At 41.0% G+C, this 14517-nt stretch overlaps 2 protein-coding genes across 2 annotated transcripts; both read left to right on the forward strand.

Annotated features, from left to right (window-relative positions):
• Window positions 1–23: 23 nt before the first annotated feature.
• Window positions 24–8996, forward strand: acaa2 (acetyl-CoA acyltransferase 2). Its single transcript, XM_015973117.3, has 10 exons — window positions 24–176; window positions 4023–4189; window positions 4277–4405; window positions 5493–5609; window positions 5717–5864; window positions 5983–6158; window positions 7630–7759; window positions 7869–7939; window positions 8214–8368; window positions 8476–8996. Exons 1-10 carry the CDS (start codon window positions 161–163, stop codon window positions 8555–8557), a joined length of 1191 nt encoding a protein of 396 aa, XP_015828603.1. The 5' UTR covers window positions 24–160; the 3' UTR covers window positions 8558–8996.
• A 1222-nt stretch (window positions 8997–10218) lies between these two features.
• Window positions 10219–14171, forward strand: rpl6 (ribosomal protein L6). Its single transcript, XM_015973118.3, has 6 exons — window positions 10219–10565; window positions 10662–10760; window positions 11949–12092; window positions 13586–13634; window positions 13714–13898; window positions 13987–14171. Exons 1-6 carry the CDS (start codon window positions 10416–10418, stop codon window positions 14137–14139), a joined length of 780 nt encoding a protein of 259 aa, XP_015828604.1. The 5' UTR covers window positions 10219–10415; the 3' UTR covers window positions 14140–14171.
• Window positions 14172–14517: the final 346 nt, after the last annotated feature.

Raw genomic sequence — 14517 nt, forward strand, 5'->3', positions numbered from 1 at the left:
TGTTGAATCTGTCTGTGTGAGCGACAAATTAGCCAATGCTTTATTTGGGTGAAAGGTCGCAGTGGCTCTTTCTACGCTCGTGAGCAGCTTGCAGAGTGCAACAGCAAGATATCTGTTTAAAACTTTGATTTTGGCTGAAGCGGATTGTTGAACCAACACCATGGCTCTTCTCAGAGGTAAACGAACGCTTCAGTTCAGCATTTAGAAAGCAGCAAACTGAGTGTAAATAAAGCAAAAAGTAGGACATTTTCGCTCGTTTTCTTGCTATGTTGTATACCATCAATGAATGACCTGCAGCTAATGCTGAAATTACAAATGTACTGTAAAACTGTACATGCCAGATCAGGTGAGTTGACACTTCGTCACCATATAGGCTAAAGGTGACAGGATAGTGTTAGGACGATTATTAACAGCTCTTCTAGATGTAAAATTGTATGTTTTTGGATTACTTTAATGTCATAAATTCTTAATACTAGCTTTTTTTTAACTGTGGGCAGCAGAAAAAGTTGGAGCTACATTTTTAATTTATTTTTATTATTAGTAGTATTATTAATAACCTGACCAAAATAATCCCAGTGAACTGCAGATATAATCCATACAGATAATTTGTGTAAAATGGGGGAAAAAAATCTCTCAAAATCATTTTTAAACCATAGAAACTATTGTAATGCTTCTGACAGTTATCTACTATCCTAATGATTTTTCATCATTTTAGTGGTGTGTGTGTGTGTGTGTGTGTGTGTGTGAGTGACAACAAATAAAACATTCTGTATTGTATCAGTGTTTTTCAGCGTGCCATAATAATACTATTGCATGACAACTATTCACAAAGTTTTGTTTATATCTCGGTTTACTAGTTTCAAACATACAATAACATCAAATTTAATATACAGAATTTGAGTTTCTAAATGAGTAAAATATAGAATCTGATAGCGAATGTGATTTATATTTTAGAATACAAAAAGATAAATGTGATATATTTTGATTATCCTCCCGCTTAACTATTATTTGATTCCTTTGTTTCCATTGATAGCTTTGTGTTTAAGTGATATTTTCTCATAGAATGAAGGAAAAATCAGATACATTACACAACAGTAAACAAACACACTCAACAAACAAATCTGATGTCACTTTGGTTTTTATCACCACTAAATCAACCCACCTCCTTTCAGTTCAGGTCAAAACGTGCTGCACTTCCTGACACGTATCACAGATTGCTCTGATTCAGAGCTAAAGGACACATAAGGCAACAACACAATGTAACTCCAAGTCAGTCACACAAATCAAACTCCTCTCAGGAAGCAACACCGATTGACAATTTCACATGTTATTGTGCAAATGAAATAGACAACAGGTGGAAATTATAGGCAAATAGCAAGACATCCCTAATAGAGGAGAACTGTTACAGGTGGTGACCACTGACCACTGCTCAGTTCATGTCTTCTGGCTGATGTTTTGGTCACTTTTGAATGCTGGCAGTGCTCTCACCCTAGTGATAGCATGAGATAGATTCTACAACCCACCCACACAAGTGGCTCAGGTAGTGCAGCTCATCCAGGATGGCACATCAGTGTGAGCTGGGGGCTGGTGGGGGTTGTGCTTACAGCCCAACGCCATGCAGGACGTTTAGCATTTTCCTGAGAACACCAACATTTGCAAATTCGCAACTGGCGCCATGTGCTCTTAACAGATGAAAGCAGATTCACACTGAGCACATGTGACAGAGTCTGGAGATGCCATGGAGAACGTTCTGCTGCCTGCAACGTCGTCCATCACGACCGCTTTGGCAGTGGGTCAGTAATGGTGTGGAGTGGCATTTCTTTGGGGGACCACACAGCCCTCCATGTGCTCACTAGAAGTAGCCTGATTGCCATTAGATACTGACATGAGGTCCTCAGACCCCTTGTGAGACCATATGCTGGTGCAGTTGGCCCTGGGTTCCTCCTAATGCAGGACGATGCTAGATCTCGTGACTGGAGTGTGTATGCAGTTCTTGCAAAACCAAGGCATTGATGCTATGGACTGGCCTCCAGACCTGAATCAAATTGAGCACATCTGGGACATCACGTCTCCCTCCATCCGTCAATGCTGGTGGATGGTTTAGTCCACGTCTGGGAGGAGATCCCTCAGGAAGCCATCCGCCACTTCATCAGGAGCCTGCCCAGGCATTGTAGGAAGCTCGTACAGGCATGCGGAGGCCACCCAGACTACTGAGCCTCATTTTGACTTGTTTTAAACACAGTAAATCAAAATTGGATCAGTTTGTTTTTCTACTTTAATTTTTAGTGTGACTCCAAATCCAGACCTCCATGGGCTGTATTAATAAGTATTTAACAAGTATTTAATATTAAGAATGTTTCATTCAGATCTAGAATGTCTTATTTTTGTGTTCCCTTTTTTCAGCAGTGTATATAAGAGCTCTGTTCAGATACGTTCCTGACAAATCAGAATGAGAAAGCTATTTAATGTAACGTTGAATGGAGATTATACATAAAAATAGGAGTGGCATTGAACTGGGTAAGAAGTTATTTAAGTGGAAGGGTACAGTATATTAATATTGGACAGAAAGCGTCAAAAAATCTTGACATTGCTTGTGGTGTACCCCAGGGATCAGTACTGGGACCTAGTCTGTTCAATTTGCACATTAATGATATTTTTGAAACATCTACATCACAAAAATTTATTTTATTTGCAGATGATACAAACATATTTTATAGCAGTGACAATTATCCAAATCTTATTAAAAAATAAATGAAGAATTGATTGTTGTTAAAAGATGGATGGACAGCAATAAGTTGTCATTAAATTTAAACCAGACTAAAGCAATAAAAATTTGGTAATCAAGAAACAAAGTTTGAGTTGCCAATAAATATAGATGGTTTTCAAATTGAAATGGTACAAGAAAGCATATTTTTGGGAATCACAATAGACAGTAAACTGTCATGGAAACCTCACATCAGACACACAAAACAAAAAATCTCAAAAAGTCTATCGATAATAAATAAAGCCAAGTCATTTCTTGATTGCAACACACTTCGTGTATTGTATTGCTCCTTAGTTCTCCCTTATTTTACTTATGGTGCTGAGGTATGGGGGAATAATAATCAATGCTCCTTACAGCCTCTTTATATATTGCAAAAAAGAGCGGTCCGTATCATAAATAAGGTTGTATTCTTAGAACAAACAAATCAACTTTTTTACAATCAAAATTATTAAAATTACAGGATATAATTAAATATCAAACAGTTCAAATTCTTTTCAAAGCATTTAATAAACTTCTACCAAATAATTTACAAAAGCTATTTATAATTTAAGAGCTGTCACATGGCCTAAGGAGAGATCAAATATTTAAATTAGCACTGGTGCAAACAACACGTAAAAGCTTCTGTGTGTGTGTGTGTGTGTGTGTGTGTGTGTGTGTGTGTGTGTGTGTGTGTGTGTGTGTGTGTGTGTGTGTGTGTGTGTGTGTGTGTGTGTGTGTGTGTGGATAAAAATATGGAATAACTTAAAGACTGATCACAAACAATGTCAAAAAATTCAGATTTTTAAAGCTCACTACAGAAGAACAGTTTGGTTTAAAATACATTACACATGAGAATGGGCGATGATGTGAGTAAAGGTGTATGGGAATATATAATTAATGATATTGACAAGAATAGTAAAATTGTCTAGACTACCATTATAATTATTATTGTTGTTGTGATTTTCTTTGGTCATAAGGTTGTTGAATTACAGTTTTTTCTACACATTGAAGGTTAAACTGTTAGTGAAAAATAGTGGTGGGCTTGAATAAGCTTAGCTTTCGAACATGCCTACAACAATGTCAACTTGATTTATTATTGATTTATCTTGTGAGGTTCATTATTGATTTATATCCTGTTGTTAATTGTGATGTTATTGGCATGTTGGAAATAAATAAATGATGATGATTGTGGATCTGCATATTTGAATATATCGTTCCTTCCTAAACCAGTAAGAGAATTTCCGCAGGTTTTGATCTAAAATTCTTCTTTTTCCTGTAGGTGTTTTTATCGTAGCAGCCAAGCGCACTCCGTTCGGCACCTACGGTGGTGCACTGAAGGATCACAGTGCAACAGATTTGGCCGAGCATGCAGCCAAAGCCGCCCTCGCTGCTGGGGGCGTGGCTCCAGAGCTCGTGAACAGTGTCATCGTGGGTAACGTCATGCAGGTACTTTACCTGACATTCATTTAAAATGGTCTTGTTTTATGTTTGGTTCATTTCTTTTCATTTTTGACTATTTTCTTTTTGTCTCAGAGCTCAGCTGATGCTGCGTACATCGCCCGTCACGTGGGCCTGAGGTGTGGCGTCCCCATCCCGGTTCCTGCTCTCACTGTGAACAGACTGTGTGGGTCTGGTTTCCAGTCCATCATCAGTGGTACTCATGTAAGCAATAAACCAAAACAAAAGATGTTTTGAAGCATTTTGTGTTGTAGCACTGCTATAGGTGTTAGTTACTCCATTACTGAATCAGATTAGTCCGTTTTCATCGCTGACTGTTGACTTAAACTATGTTATTTTTTGAGTATATGAAGAAAAGTTTGGGGCAGCAGTAGCTCAGGTGGTAGAGCGGGTTGCCTCATGATCGGAGGGTCACGGGTCCGATTCCAGCTCCCGCCAGGGGTATCCTGCTGCTGTGTCCTTGGGCAAGACACTTCACCCAACTTGCCTGTGTTGGTGGTGGTCAGAGGGGCCGACGGCGCCAAATGGCAGCCTCGCCTCTGTCAGACCTCCCCAGGGCGGCTGTGGCTACAAGTAGCTCACCATCACTAGCAGTGTGTGAATGTAAGAGCAGGGTATCCGCGGGTCCTTAAAAAGTCTTAAATTTGCTTTTCCAAATTTAAGGCCTTAAAAATCCTTAAAAATGACAAATAATCCTTAAATACAGTTTCCAGAGGTCTTAAATTTTCAAAGACCCAATAAACAAGATTATTTTATTCCTATAAAATTTTCGTGAATATCTAGTTAGTCTTCAGCATTTTCTGTGTGTGATGTTGGCGTAAGCGGAACCGTGCACGTTCAGTTGGTTGTGAAAGGGGGCTATTTTTAGATGAGCATATTAGCTGGTTAAGCTAGCGGGAGCTTGCGCCATGGGGAAGGGCAACTTTAATGGTAACTGGATGGTTAATCCCACGTTCGCGACGTGGTTAGCACCGGTTCCAGGCAATAGCTGGAAATTATAGCTTAAATTAAATTTAAAAAATTGCTTAAATTTGGTCAAAGTGGCCTTAAAAAAGGTCTTAAAAAGTCTTGGCTCCCTTAAACCTGCAGATACCCTGAAGAGTATGTGAAAGCGTCTTTGGGTGTCTAGAAAAGCGCTATATAAGTCCAATCATCATTTTTATTATTATTATTAAAAGTATTAATAGCTTTGTTCAGATTGATAATATGGCATCACTGTGAAGCTTCGTTAGGACAAACAAGATTGGAATATTGACTTAAATGTTCCTTATTTTGTCTCAAACGTTTGCAGGAGATTTGTCTTCGGGAGTCCGAAGTGGTTCTGTGTGGAGGTTCAGAGAGCATGAGCCAGGCTCCATATGCTGTTCGCAACATCCGCTTTGGAACCAAGTTTGGAGTCGATCTCAAGGTTTTCTTAGCTGAATGTTTTTCCCCATATTCAGATTTCTGAGTACTGGTTGGAAATATGAATCCAAATATAAAACTCTTCTCTCTCTGTCCTCATCTCCCTGACAGCTAGAAGACACTTTGTGGGCAGGTTTGACTGATCTTCAAATCAAGACCCCAATGGGTGTCACAGCAGAAAACCTGGCAGAGAAATACCAGATAACACGAGAGGACTGTGACAACTACGCATACCAGACACAGCAAAGGTGGAAGTCAGGTGGGCAGAATGCATCTGGTGCTCTCTGCACAAATTTGAGCTTTAATATGTCGCCTTACTGTATTGTTCACAGACGGGGTTGCATCTTAACTCAACATTATTATCTTTTTCCTTACAGCTCACGATGGCGGTCGCTTCACAGCTGAAATTGCTCCCATTGAAGTAAAAGGGAAGAAAGGTAAAGTTCCCATGGCTCAGGATGAGCATCCTCGGCCTCAGACCACCATGGAACAGATGGCCAAACTACCTACGGTGTTCAAGAAGGGAGGGACCGTCACTGCTGCCAACGCTTCGGTGAGCTAATGTGCAGCTTCAGAAGCTCTCATAGCTGCATCTGTGTGGCTGTTTCAGAATAGAATAGAATAGAATAGAATAGACTTTATTGATCCCACAGTGGGGAAATTCACTTGTTACAGCAGCACAAACTCTAAAATATTAACAAAGCTACATGTACATGCACATAGGCAGTGAGCTATTGTAACCGTTGACCACTAAAAACCACGAATACTGTAAGGGACACAGTCATACTATGTGAACCAGGTATTGAACACATACTGAGTATTGCAGTGGGGTTCTTGTGTACCAGGATAATACCAGTACAAGCTAAACTGAGGAGTTCTACACTCTTACTGCAGAGGGGATGAATGACCTACGGTAGCGTTGTGTTTTACATCTGGGATGTCTCAGTCTGCCTCTGAAGGAGCTGTCCATGGTCCCCGCAGTGGAACACGGTGGGTGGGAGGGGATTTTTAAGATGATCAATCAATCAGATTTATTTATAAAGCGCTTTTCAAACAAAGTACACGCACACACACACATGCATGCACATGCATGCATGCACACACGTACGCACACGCATGCACACACACGTACGCACGCACGCACACACACACATGCACACACGCACACACACACACATGCACACACACGCATGCACACGCATGCACATGCACGCACACACACACGTACGCACGCACGCACACACACACATGCACACACGCACACACACACACATGCACGCACACACACACACATGCACACACACGCATGCACACGCATGCACATGCACGCACACACACACACACGGGTGCGCACACACACACGCATGCACACTCACGCACACACACTCACGCACACACACACACACACACACACACGTACGCACACACACACACGCACGCATACACATGCACACACACACACTCACATGCACACACATGCACACACACACACGCATGCACACACACGTACGCACACGCACACACGTATGCACGCACACACACATGCACACACACACACACGTATGCACACATGCATGCACACACACATACACACGCATGTACACACGCACACATGCATGCACACACACACATGCACATTCATGCACACACACACAAACACACACGCATGCACACACACGCACACGCAACATCATATAAAACATGCAAAGCTAGCAATAAAACATAATCATGTAAAACGAGAAATAAAACTGTAGTAAATATTTAGATAAAAGCTAACCTAAAAAGATGCGTCTTGAGCCTGGACTTAAAAACATGAACGTTCTCTGCGGCCCTGAGGCCCTCTGGCAGCTCGTTCCAGAGGCGAGGGCCGTAACACTGGAAGGACGCCTCGCCATCTTCCCCAACATCCTCCTTTTGCACATCTCCACATCTGAGTCCAGTGGGCAGCTCAGAACCGAGCTAGCTTTGTTAACTAGCTTGTTTTAATAATAGTAATAATACCAGCTGTACTTCTTGTTCTTCAGGGTGTCTCTGATGGTGCCGCTGCAGTTGTGATTGCAAGTGAAGACGCACTAAAGGAACACAAGCTCACCCCACTGGCCAGGATTGTGTCCTATCACGTGTCGGGTTGCGACCCAAGCATTATGGGAATTGGTGAGTGACGCAGAGGAGATCCAGTCCAATCACTTTGATTGTGATCAGAGATGTTATTTAAAAAAATCTTAACCATTATGTTTAAAAAAAAAGTTCTTGTTCATCGTAGGTCCGGTCCCAGCGATTACAGAAGCCCTTAAGAAAGCGGGCTTGTCACTAAACGACATGGCTCTTGTTGAGGTTTGTGAAAAACAGTTTTTGTCACTTCACAAACACTGAAATTATTTTGCATGTTAGAGTACTTCTACTACAGCACCTGGAAAAAAAGTGCAGTTCCACATTTCAATACGTTTAGTCACTTAAATATACTTCTATCTGAGTGGGCTAGAAAGGGTTAGTTTGGATTGTTTTGGACCTTTATCGGTAAGCAGAAATGGAAAAACAACACGTTTCATATTTAGATTTATTCATTAGGGGAATATTTGGTTATGACCGTGTCCTGTGCTGTCCTCAGGTGAACGAAGCTTTTGCTCCTCAGTATCTGGCTGTTGCTAAAGCTCTTGGGCTGGACCCAGAGAGAAGCAATGTGGACGGTGGAGCCATCGCTCTTGGTCATCCTCTTGGTGCTTCTGGAACACGCATCACTGCTCACCTGGTGCACGAGCTCAGGTACAAAAGCCATCACCTTTAGCTGGATATACAAAAACAAAAGCTGCTTGAGTTCCAGAACGTTTGCACCCTGAGATACTTTCACTTATAGACTTTATTTATCACAGGAGGCGAGGAGGCAAGTATGCTATCGGGTCTGCCTGCATCGGTGGAGGTCAAGGCATCGCCATCGTCCTCGAAAGATGCTGAACAACAAAGCTTTCTGGTTGCAGAAGGATTCCTGCTGAAGGATTTCCTACACGTGCCATCCATTGATGTGAAATAAAATATAGTTGATACAACTTCAAAGGAGACATTTTCCCAACATAAAACTGTGATAATGGAACACCTCTGCCCAGATTCTTCATTGCAACACTACTAATCTAACTTTTACTGTGTATTTGGTATTAGCTGATTTCTGCAGCACACATCTGCATCTATTGAGGTACAAAGGTTTAGGATTATGTGTGTATGTGCCTAAAATGCCGCTCTGTGTCCAGGGTTGTGTCAGCATTCTGCCTTTAAATGTTGTGGATCACTCCTTTTTTAGGGTCTAGTGTTGCCAGAATCGAGGCGGTTGCATTAACCGATTTTGTACTTCTGTGACGAAACAAAAATGAGAAAATTTAAATAAAACTGTCCAAAATGATCCTGTTGTAGGTATTTTTATTTTTACCCCTGATGTTTTATTTTGATTTCAAAACTAATAACAGAACTTATTAAACTCTGATTAATCTGAGTCTAATGACACGCCACTACAAAAATTATTAACAAATCAAACAAAAGCTTGACATTACAATTATTTTTGTATAAAATAAAATAAAAATCCTTAATTTAACTATTGTTATGAGTAGTGTTTCTTTTTAATAGGCAAAAGCCAGAAATATTCAAATGTTCTCAATAAAAAAACAATAATTTATAACAAGACATATTTTGCGCATCAGCAATAACCTATAGTTTTTTTTTATGTTTTATGGCCTTTTTGGGGGGGCCGGGGGGATAAACTCAGGTTTTTTTTCACAGCTTAAATTATTTTTAAGCATTTTTTCTCAGTGATTATTACATTGATTAAAATAGTCACACAAAATATCCATTTACATAATAGTTTTTTTTTTTTTTGTTTTCTATTTTTGGAACAGGACAAGCGTTCATTAAGTCAACAGTGGTTCATTCGCAGATATATTAACCATTATTAAATTTTAGATTTTTTACTGAAATAGGATAAATAAAACCTCGTGATCAAATAACAGCCATTACAAATAATTTGGACTAACAGAAAAACACAACTTTGTTTAAAGCTGACGTTAAAACGTCAACGTCATCGTCTGGCGTCCTTATATGCGTAACGTCCCCGGATGTCGGTCTTTTTTTCATAGCAAAGGTAAGACAGCCTTGCTTTCGTGTAACGCAAGAAATTAAAATCTGCTTTCATCAGTGTTACTGAATAAAAACTGGAGCCTGAAAATGTTCAGAGATTAAAGTTTACATTTACATGATCCGTTAGACGTCAATATTAGAGAAATTTGTTCACAGCGTTGCTTTAATAAGGAAGAGTTTAGTGCACCGATGCGCATAGGCCGCCGGATAGCTTCTGTCCAGACTGTCGTTACTCACACCGTTTGTAGAAACGTGTCCGTTTATGCTATTCTCTGTTCTCATAGTTTAGTTGTCTTCTTGCTTAATTTTACTCTCCGCGTCAAATTTATAAAGAAATGTGATTAGCAAATGGACTCGGCTAATGTGTTGCTAGCATGTTGCTAACGCTCGTCTTATGCATTTGGTGCCTTTGTAGCTTTATCTGTCATGGTTTACCTTTACCAGAACCGTAGTGAGCCATGTTTTCGTAGTTCTCTGTAACCCGTGCAGGTTTATTTAGTTACTGGCTACCAACAGGGTTAATGTTATGATTGTCATTAGATCAGTTCTGGTGTTGTAGTTCAACACCACCACGGCTCCAAACCAAGGCAGTAGTTGCCCACAAAGTGTAACTTAAGTCTTAAAAACCATGATTATTTAATAAATGATGCTATTAATATTCTAATAACCGTCAACCTGTCTCCTCTGTTAGATGGCAGAGGGAGATAAAAAGAAGGCTGCCAAGAAGAAGCACGGGAGCCGGAACCCGGTTCTGGCCCGGGGCATTGGCCGCTACTCCCGGTCCGCTATGTACGCCCGCCGGGCAATGTACAAGAGGAAAACCAAGACCACCGAGACCAAGGCATGGACGGGTCCTTGTCACTTAATATTATTTGATTCCAAAAGTGTAGGACACAGCATTTGGTTAGATTTTGTATCTTCATTTTCTCATTTTTAGATTGAAAAGAAAGTAAAGACCAGACCCCAGGCTACGGTGGTAAAGACTGTTGGAGGAGACAAGAATGGAGGCACTCGCGTTGTTAAGCTGCGCAAGATGGTAAGTATTCTGTAAAGTGTTGTATTTTGAAATGTTCTTAATTTAGCCCTCTGTGTTAAGCTCCTGGCATCTTCAGGCTTCTAGTCAGTTTAAAACGATGTTTTCCAACCCTGATCCTCAGGGTACACTGTCCTACATGTTTTCCATGTCTCTGCTTCAGCACACCTGATTTCCATATGATATGCATCAAGCGCCACAGATGCCTGTTAGTCACTCGTTCTTTTAAGTCGGGTGTGTGGCAGCAGGGAAACACTGGTGTTTAAAAGGGCACAATGGAAAACATGCAGGACATTGTGCCCTGAGAACCAGGGTTGGGAAACACTGGTTTAAAAGGAAGTGTCATTCTATTACATGATAGTGGATGAAATACAGTTGTCCCACATGAGTGTTCGGCTGACATCACATTGTAAATTGCAAGCTTTTAAACTATCTATTCTGCTCTGACATCTTCCTAAATAATTTGCACACACCGTATGGTCATACCTTCATTGAGTGCGTTTACATACAGCCAGTAACCCATTTAAAACCCGATTATTCACAATAACCCGGTTCCGCAGGTCCATGTAAACACCGCCAAAAACCCGGATATGCTCATAACCGGGTTTTTAAAAAACCCGGTTACTACACCTGGGGTAACCCTTTTCTTTTTTGGTCGTGTAAACGCATACCGGGATATCCTCATCAAAGCGTGTGTTCTGCGCATGCTCTGTTCGCAAGGAATCTTGGTCTTTTGAGTAGCGAGACGTCTTGTATGCGCCAGAACTCCGGAAGTAAACAACAGGTGGGGAGCAACATGGCGAGTTGTGGCACAGCACCACACTTTTGGAGTGACGAAGAAACTAAAGCGCAAACAAACGCGGTCGCTATCTCTTCCGAACTGGGAGACAGGTTGTTGTTTTCACGGATACCGGAACGAGAAGAACCAGAATTGACGCATATTGCGTCTGGACGTAGTCCATACGTCTTAACGCTACCCCAACATCTGCATTTAAATCGGGTTATGCAAGTTAGAGGTAATTCTTTCTATTTATGCTTGTAAACGGGTTATTCTGATCAACTCAGAAACCCGAATACCGACCTTAACCTGATCATAACCCGGATATTGGCTGCATGTAAACGTACTCATTACTGTTTTAAAACATTTGCATGTTCACGTGTTTGTTTAATTTAAATCTGTCGTCCTTGTAGCCACGCTATTACCCAACGGAGGATGTTCCTCGTAAGCTGAAGAGCCATGGGAAGAAGCCCTTCAAGCTGCACAAGAGGAATCTGCGTTCCTCTATCACTCCTGGAACAGTCCTCATTCTGCTTACCGGTCGCCACCGTGGAAAGGTAAGACTCTGGAGCGCACTGATCAAGATGTGATCAGTGGTGCAGAATTGACTGACAAAAGGCATCAGGTGGGATAGTTGATAAATAAAAAGGGTTTTTAGATTGTTTTGAATACATTATTATTTAACAAATGCATTTTCAGACTTAAACTGTATCAGGATGCTGAAGAAATTACCGGCAGTATTAAAAGTTAAAACTTATTTATCCGTTTAATGTCAGTATTGCCTTACGCATGAAAACTATTGGCTACAATAGTCTGTAAAGATGTGGTATCTGAACAAAGTCAGCTTAAATAATCTCAAACAGAAGAATGCTGTGTTTTAACTAGAAGTAGACCGATGTTGGTCAGCTGATGTATCAGGCCGATATTTGCATTTTTATATCGACCTCGGTCAATGTACCTCCTTAGCTAGGCAGATATAAAGTCAGGCATCCCGGTGCCACTGCAGATTTTAATTTAGATGTACATTTGTTTCTGAATAACATCGGCCTAATGCATGCTCTAAATGGTTTTTTTCAACAAAATGTATTTTATTTACCAGTATTGAGTTAAATGCTTGGTCACTTAATAGATATGTTTCATTAACTCATTAAATGTCTGATTTTGACATTTAACTGTTGGCTAATTTCAGTGTTCAAAAAACTGATTTGGCTTCAGAAATTTTGTGCATCGACTTATGTCGACGAGATTTTAGCATTCAAATAAGGTGGAAAATGTCCAGATGTCAGCCATGAAGTCTGCCCACAGACTCTGCAGCATAAGTCGGCCGTCAGCTGACAACAACCTCTACATGTAGGGAGCCTTTAGTCACGCCCATCTACTTCCGGACCACGGGTCCTCGGAAGAACGGAAAAATGAATGCAAGTCAATGGGGCTAAAACGCTATTTTCTGATTCCGCTTGTTATGTTCCGTGGATTTCACGTATGATGTCCGTGAATTTTAAAGACACATTTAACACGCTTATTTTCAAACGGGGGGGGGGGGGGGGCATCATCGGTATCGGCAACAGAAAAACCCATATCAGCCGACCTCTAGTATAAGTGTTATTTTATTTTTATCTCACAATATCAAATAAAATTCACTGCATCAAAATTTTACCTGAAGAATAGTTTGCACATTTAAGTCTCTAAAGGTGTTGCTGCTAGTGTTTTACTCAACTACACACTAGGCTTAGCATAAAAGCTAGACACGAGCATAATCTCGCATCCTCAGTACAACAGGCAGCGTTTCTCTCCCACTCACATTCTGCATGAGCGAGTTTTAGACGTAAACGTTCCCACACACACACCGAGATGACAGCTGACCTAAAAACCATTTTAGCTGAACTGGCAGGCAGCGAACCATTAAGATGATCGCAAGGCTGAAAGTCCAGTAGATTTGAAATATTGATGTTCTGTGTGGGGGTGACAGAGGTATATGTAGAGGTTGATGCTGCTATTTTAAGTCTTTATTGCAAAGTGCACTCCGTCATAGAGATCTTTTGTTTTTCAGCGTGTGGTCTTTCTGAAGCAGCTCTCAAGTGGTCTCCTGCTGGTCACCGGTGAGGATGTCAATTCTATATTAATAACTAGTTAAAAATGTTGTTAAAACGCTGACATGCTCTCTGTTGGCTCTCTTAGGCCCTCTAGCCTTGAACAGAGTACCCCTGCGCAGGGCCCACCAGAAATTTGTCATTGCTACCGCTACCAAAGTTGACATATCTGGTGTAAAGGTTCCCAAAACTCTCAACGATGCTTACTTCAAGAAGAAGAAACTGAGGAGGCCCCGTCACCAGGAGGGAGAGATCTTTGATACGGAGAAAGAGGTAACTTAAACCTTAAATTGTATCATTTATTACACCACAGAACATGGCTACAAGCTTAATAATTACTGATTTGTTTCTTAATCTGCAGAAATACCAGCTGACAGAGCAGAGAAAGGGAGACCAGAAGACCGTTGATGCTCAGCTCCTGCCCCTCATCAAGAAAGTACCACAGCTGAAAGGATATTTGCGCTCTTCTTTCTGCCTGTCAAACGGCGTTTATCCACACAAGCTGGTTTTCTAAACATGTTAAATAAAGACTACAATCTAATGTCATCAGATCATTTGTGTTCAACTTTTATAAACACCGATTCCTACAACACACCTGTGTGCAGTGTAACAATTAGTGTTTTCCCCTTGTGTGCTTCACAAATAACGGATTTAGGGCTTAATTCATAAGTGTTTAAAAAGTTCCAAAAGGAGTGTTTGTTGAACTGTTTAAATTGGGGTTGACAGGCCCTGTCCACACGTAGCCGGGGATCTGCCAAAACGTAGATATTTTTCTACGTCATCCACACGAGAACGGATCTTTTTAAAAACTCCGGCCAAGGTGAAGATCTGCGTTTTCTCCGTTTTGGGTGTCTGCGTGTGGGACAGACAACCGGAGTTTTAAGGTCCGCAA

The sequence above is a fragment of the Nothobranchius furzeri genome, chromosome 17, assembly GCF_043380555.1.
Source record: "Nothobranchius furzeri strain GRZ-AD chromosome 17, NfurGRZ-RIMD1, whole genome shotgun sequence".
Lineage (NCBI taxonomy): Eukaryota > Metazoa > Chordata > Actinopteri > Cyprinodontiformes > Nothobranchiidae > Nothobranchius > Nothobranchius furzeri.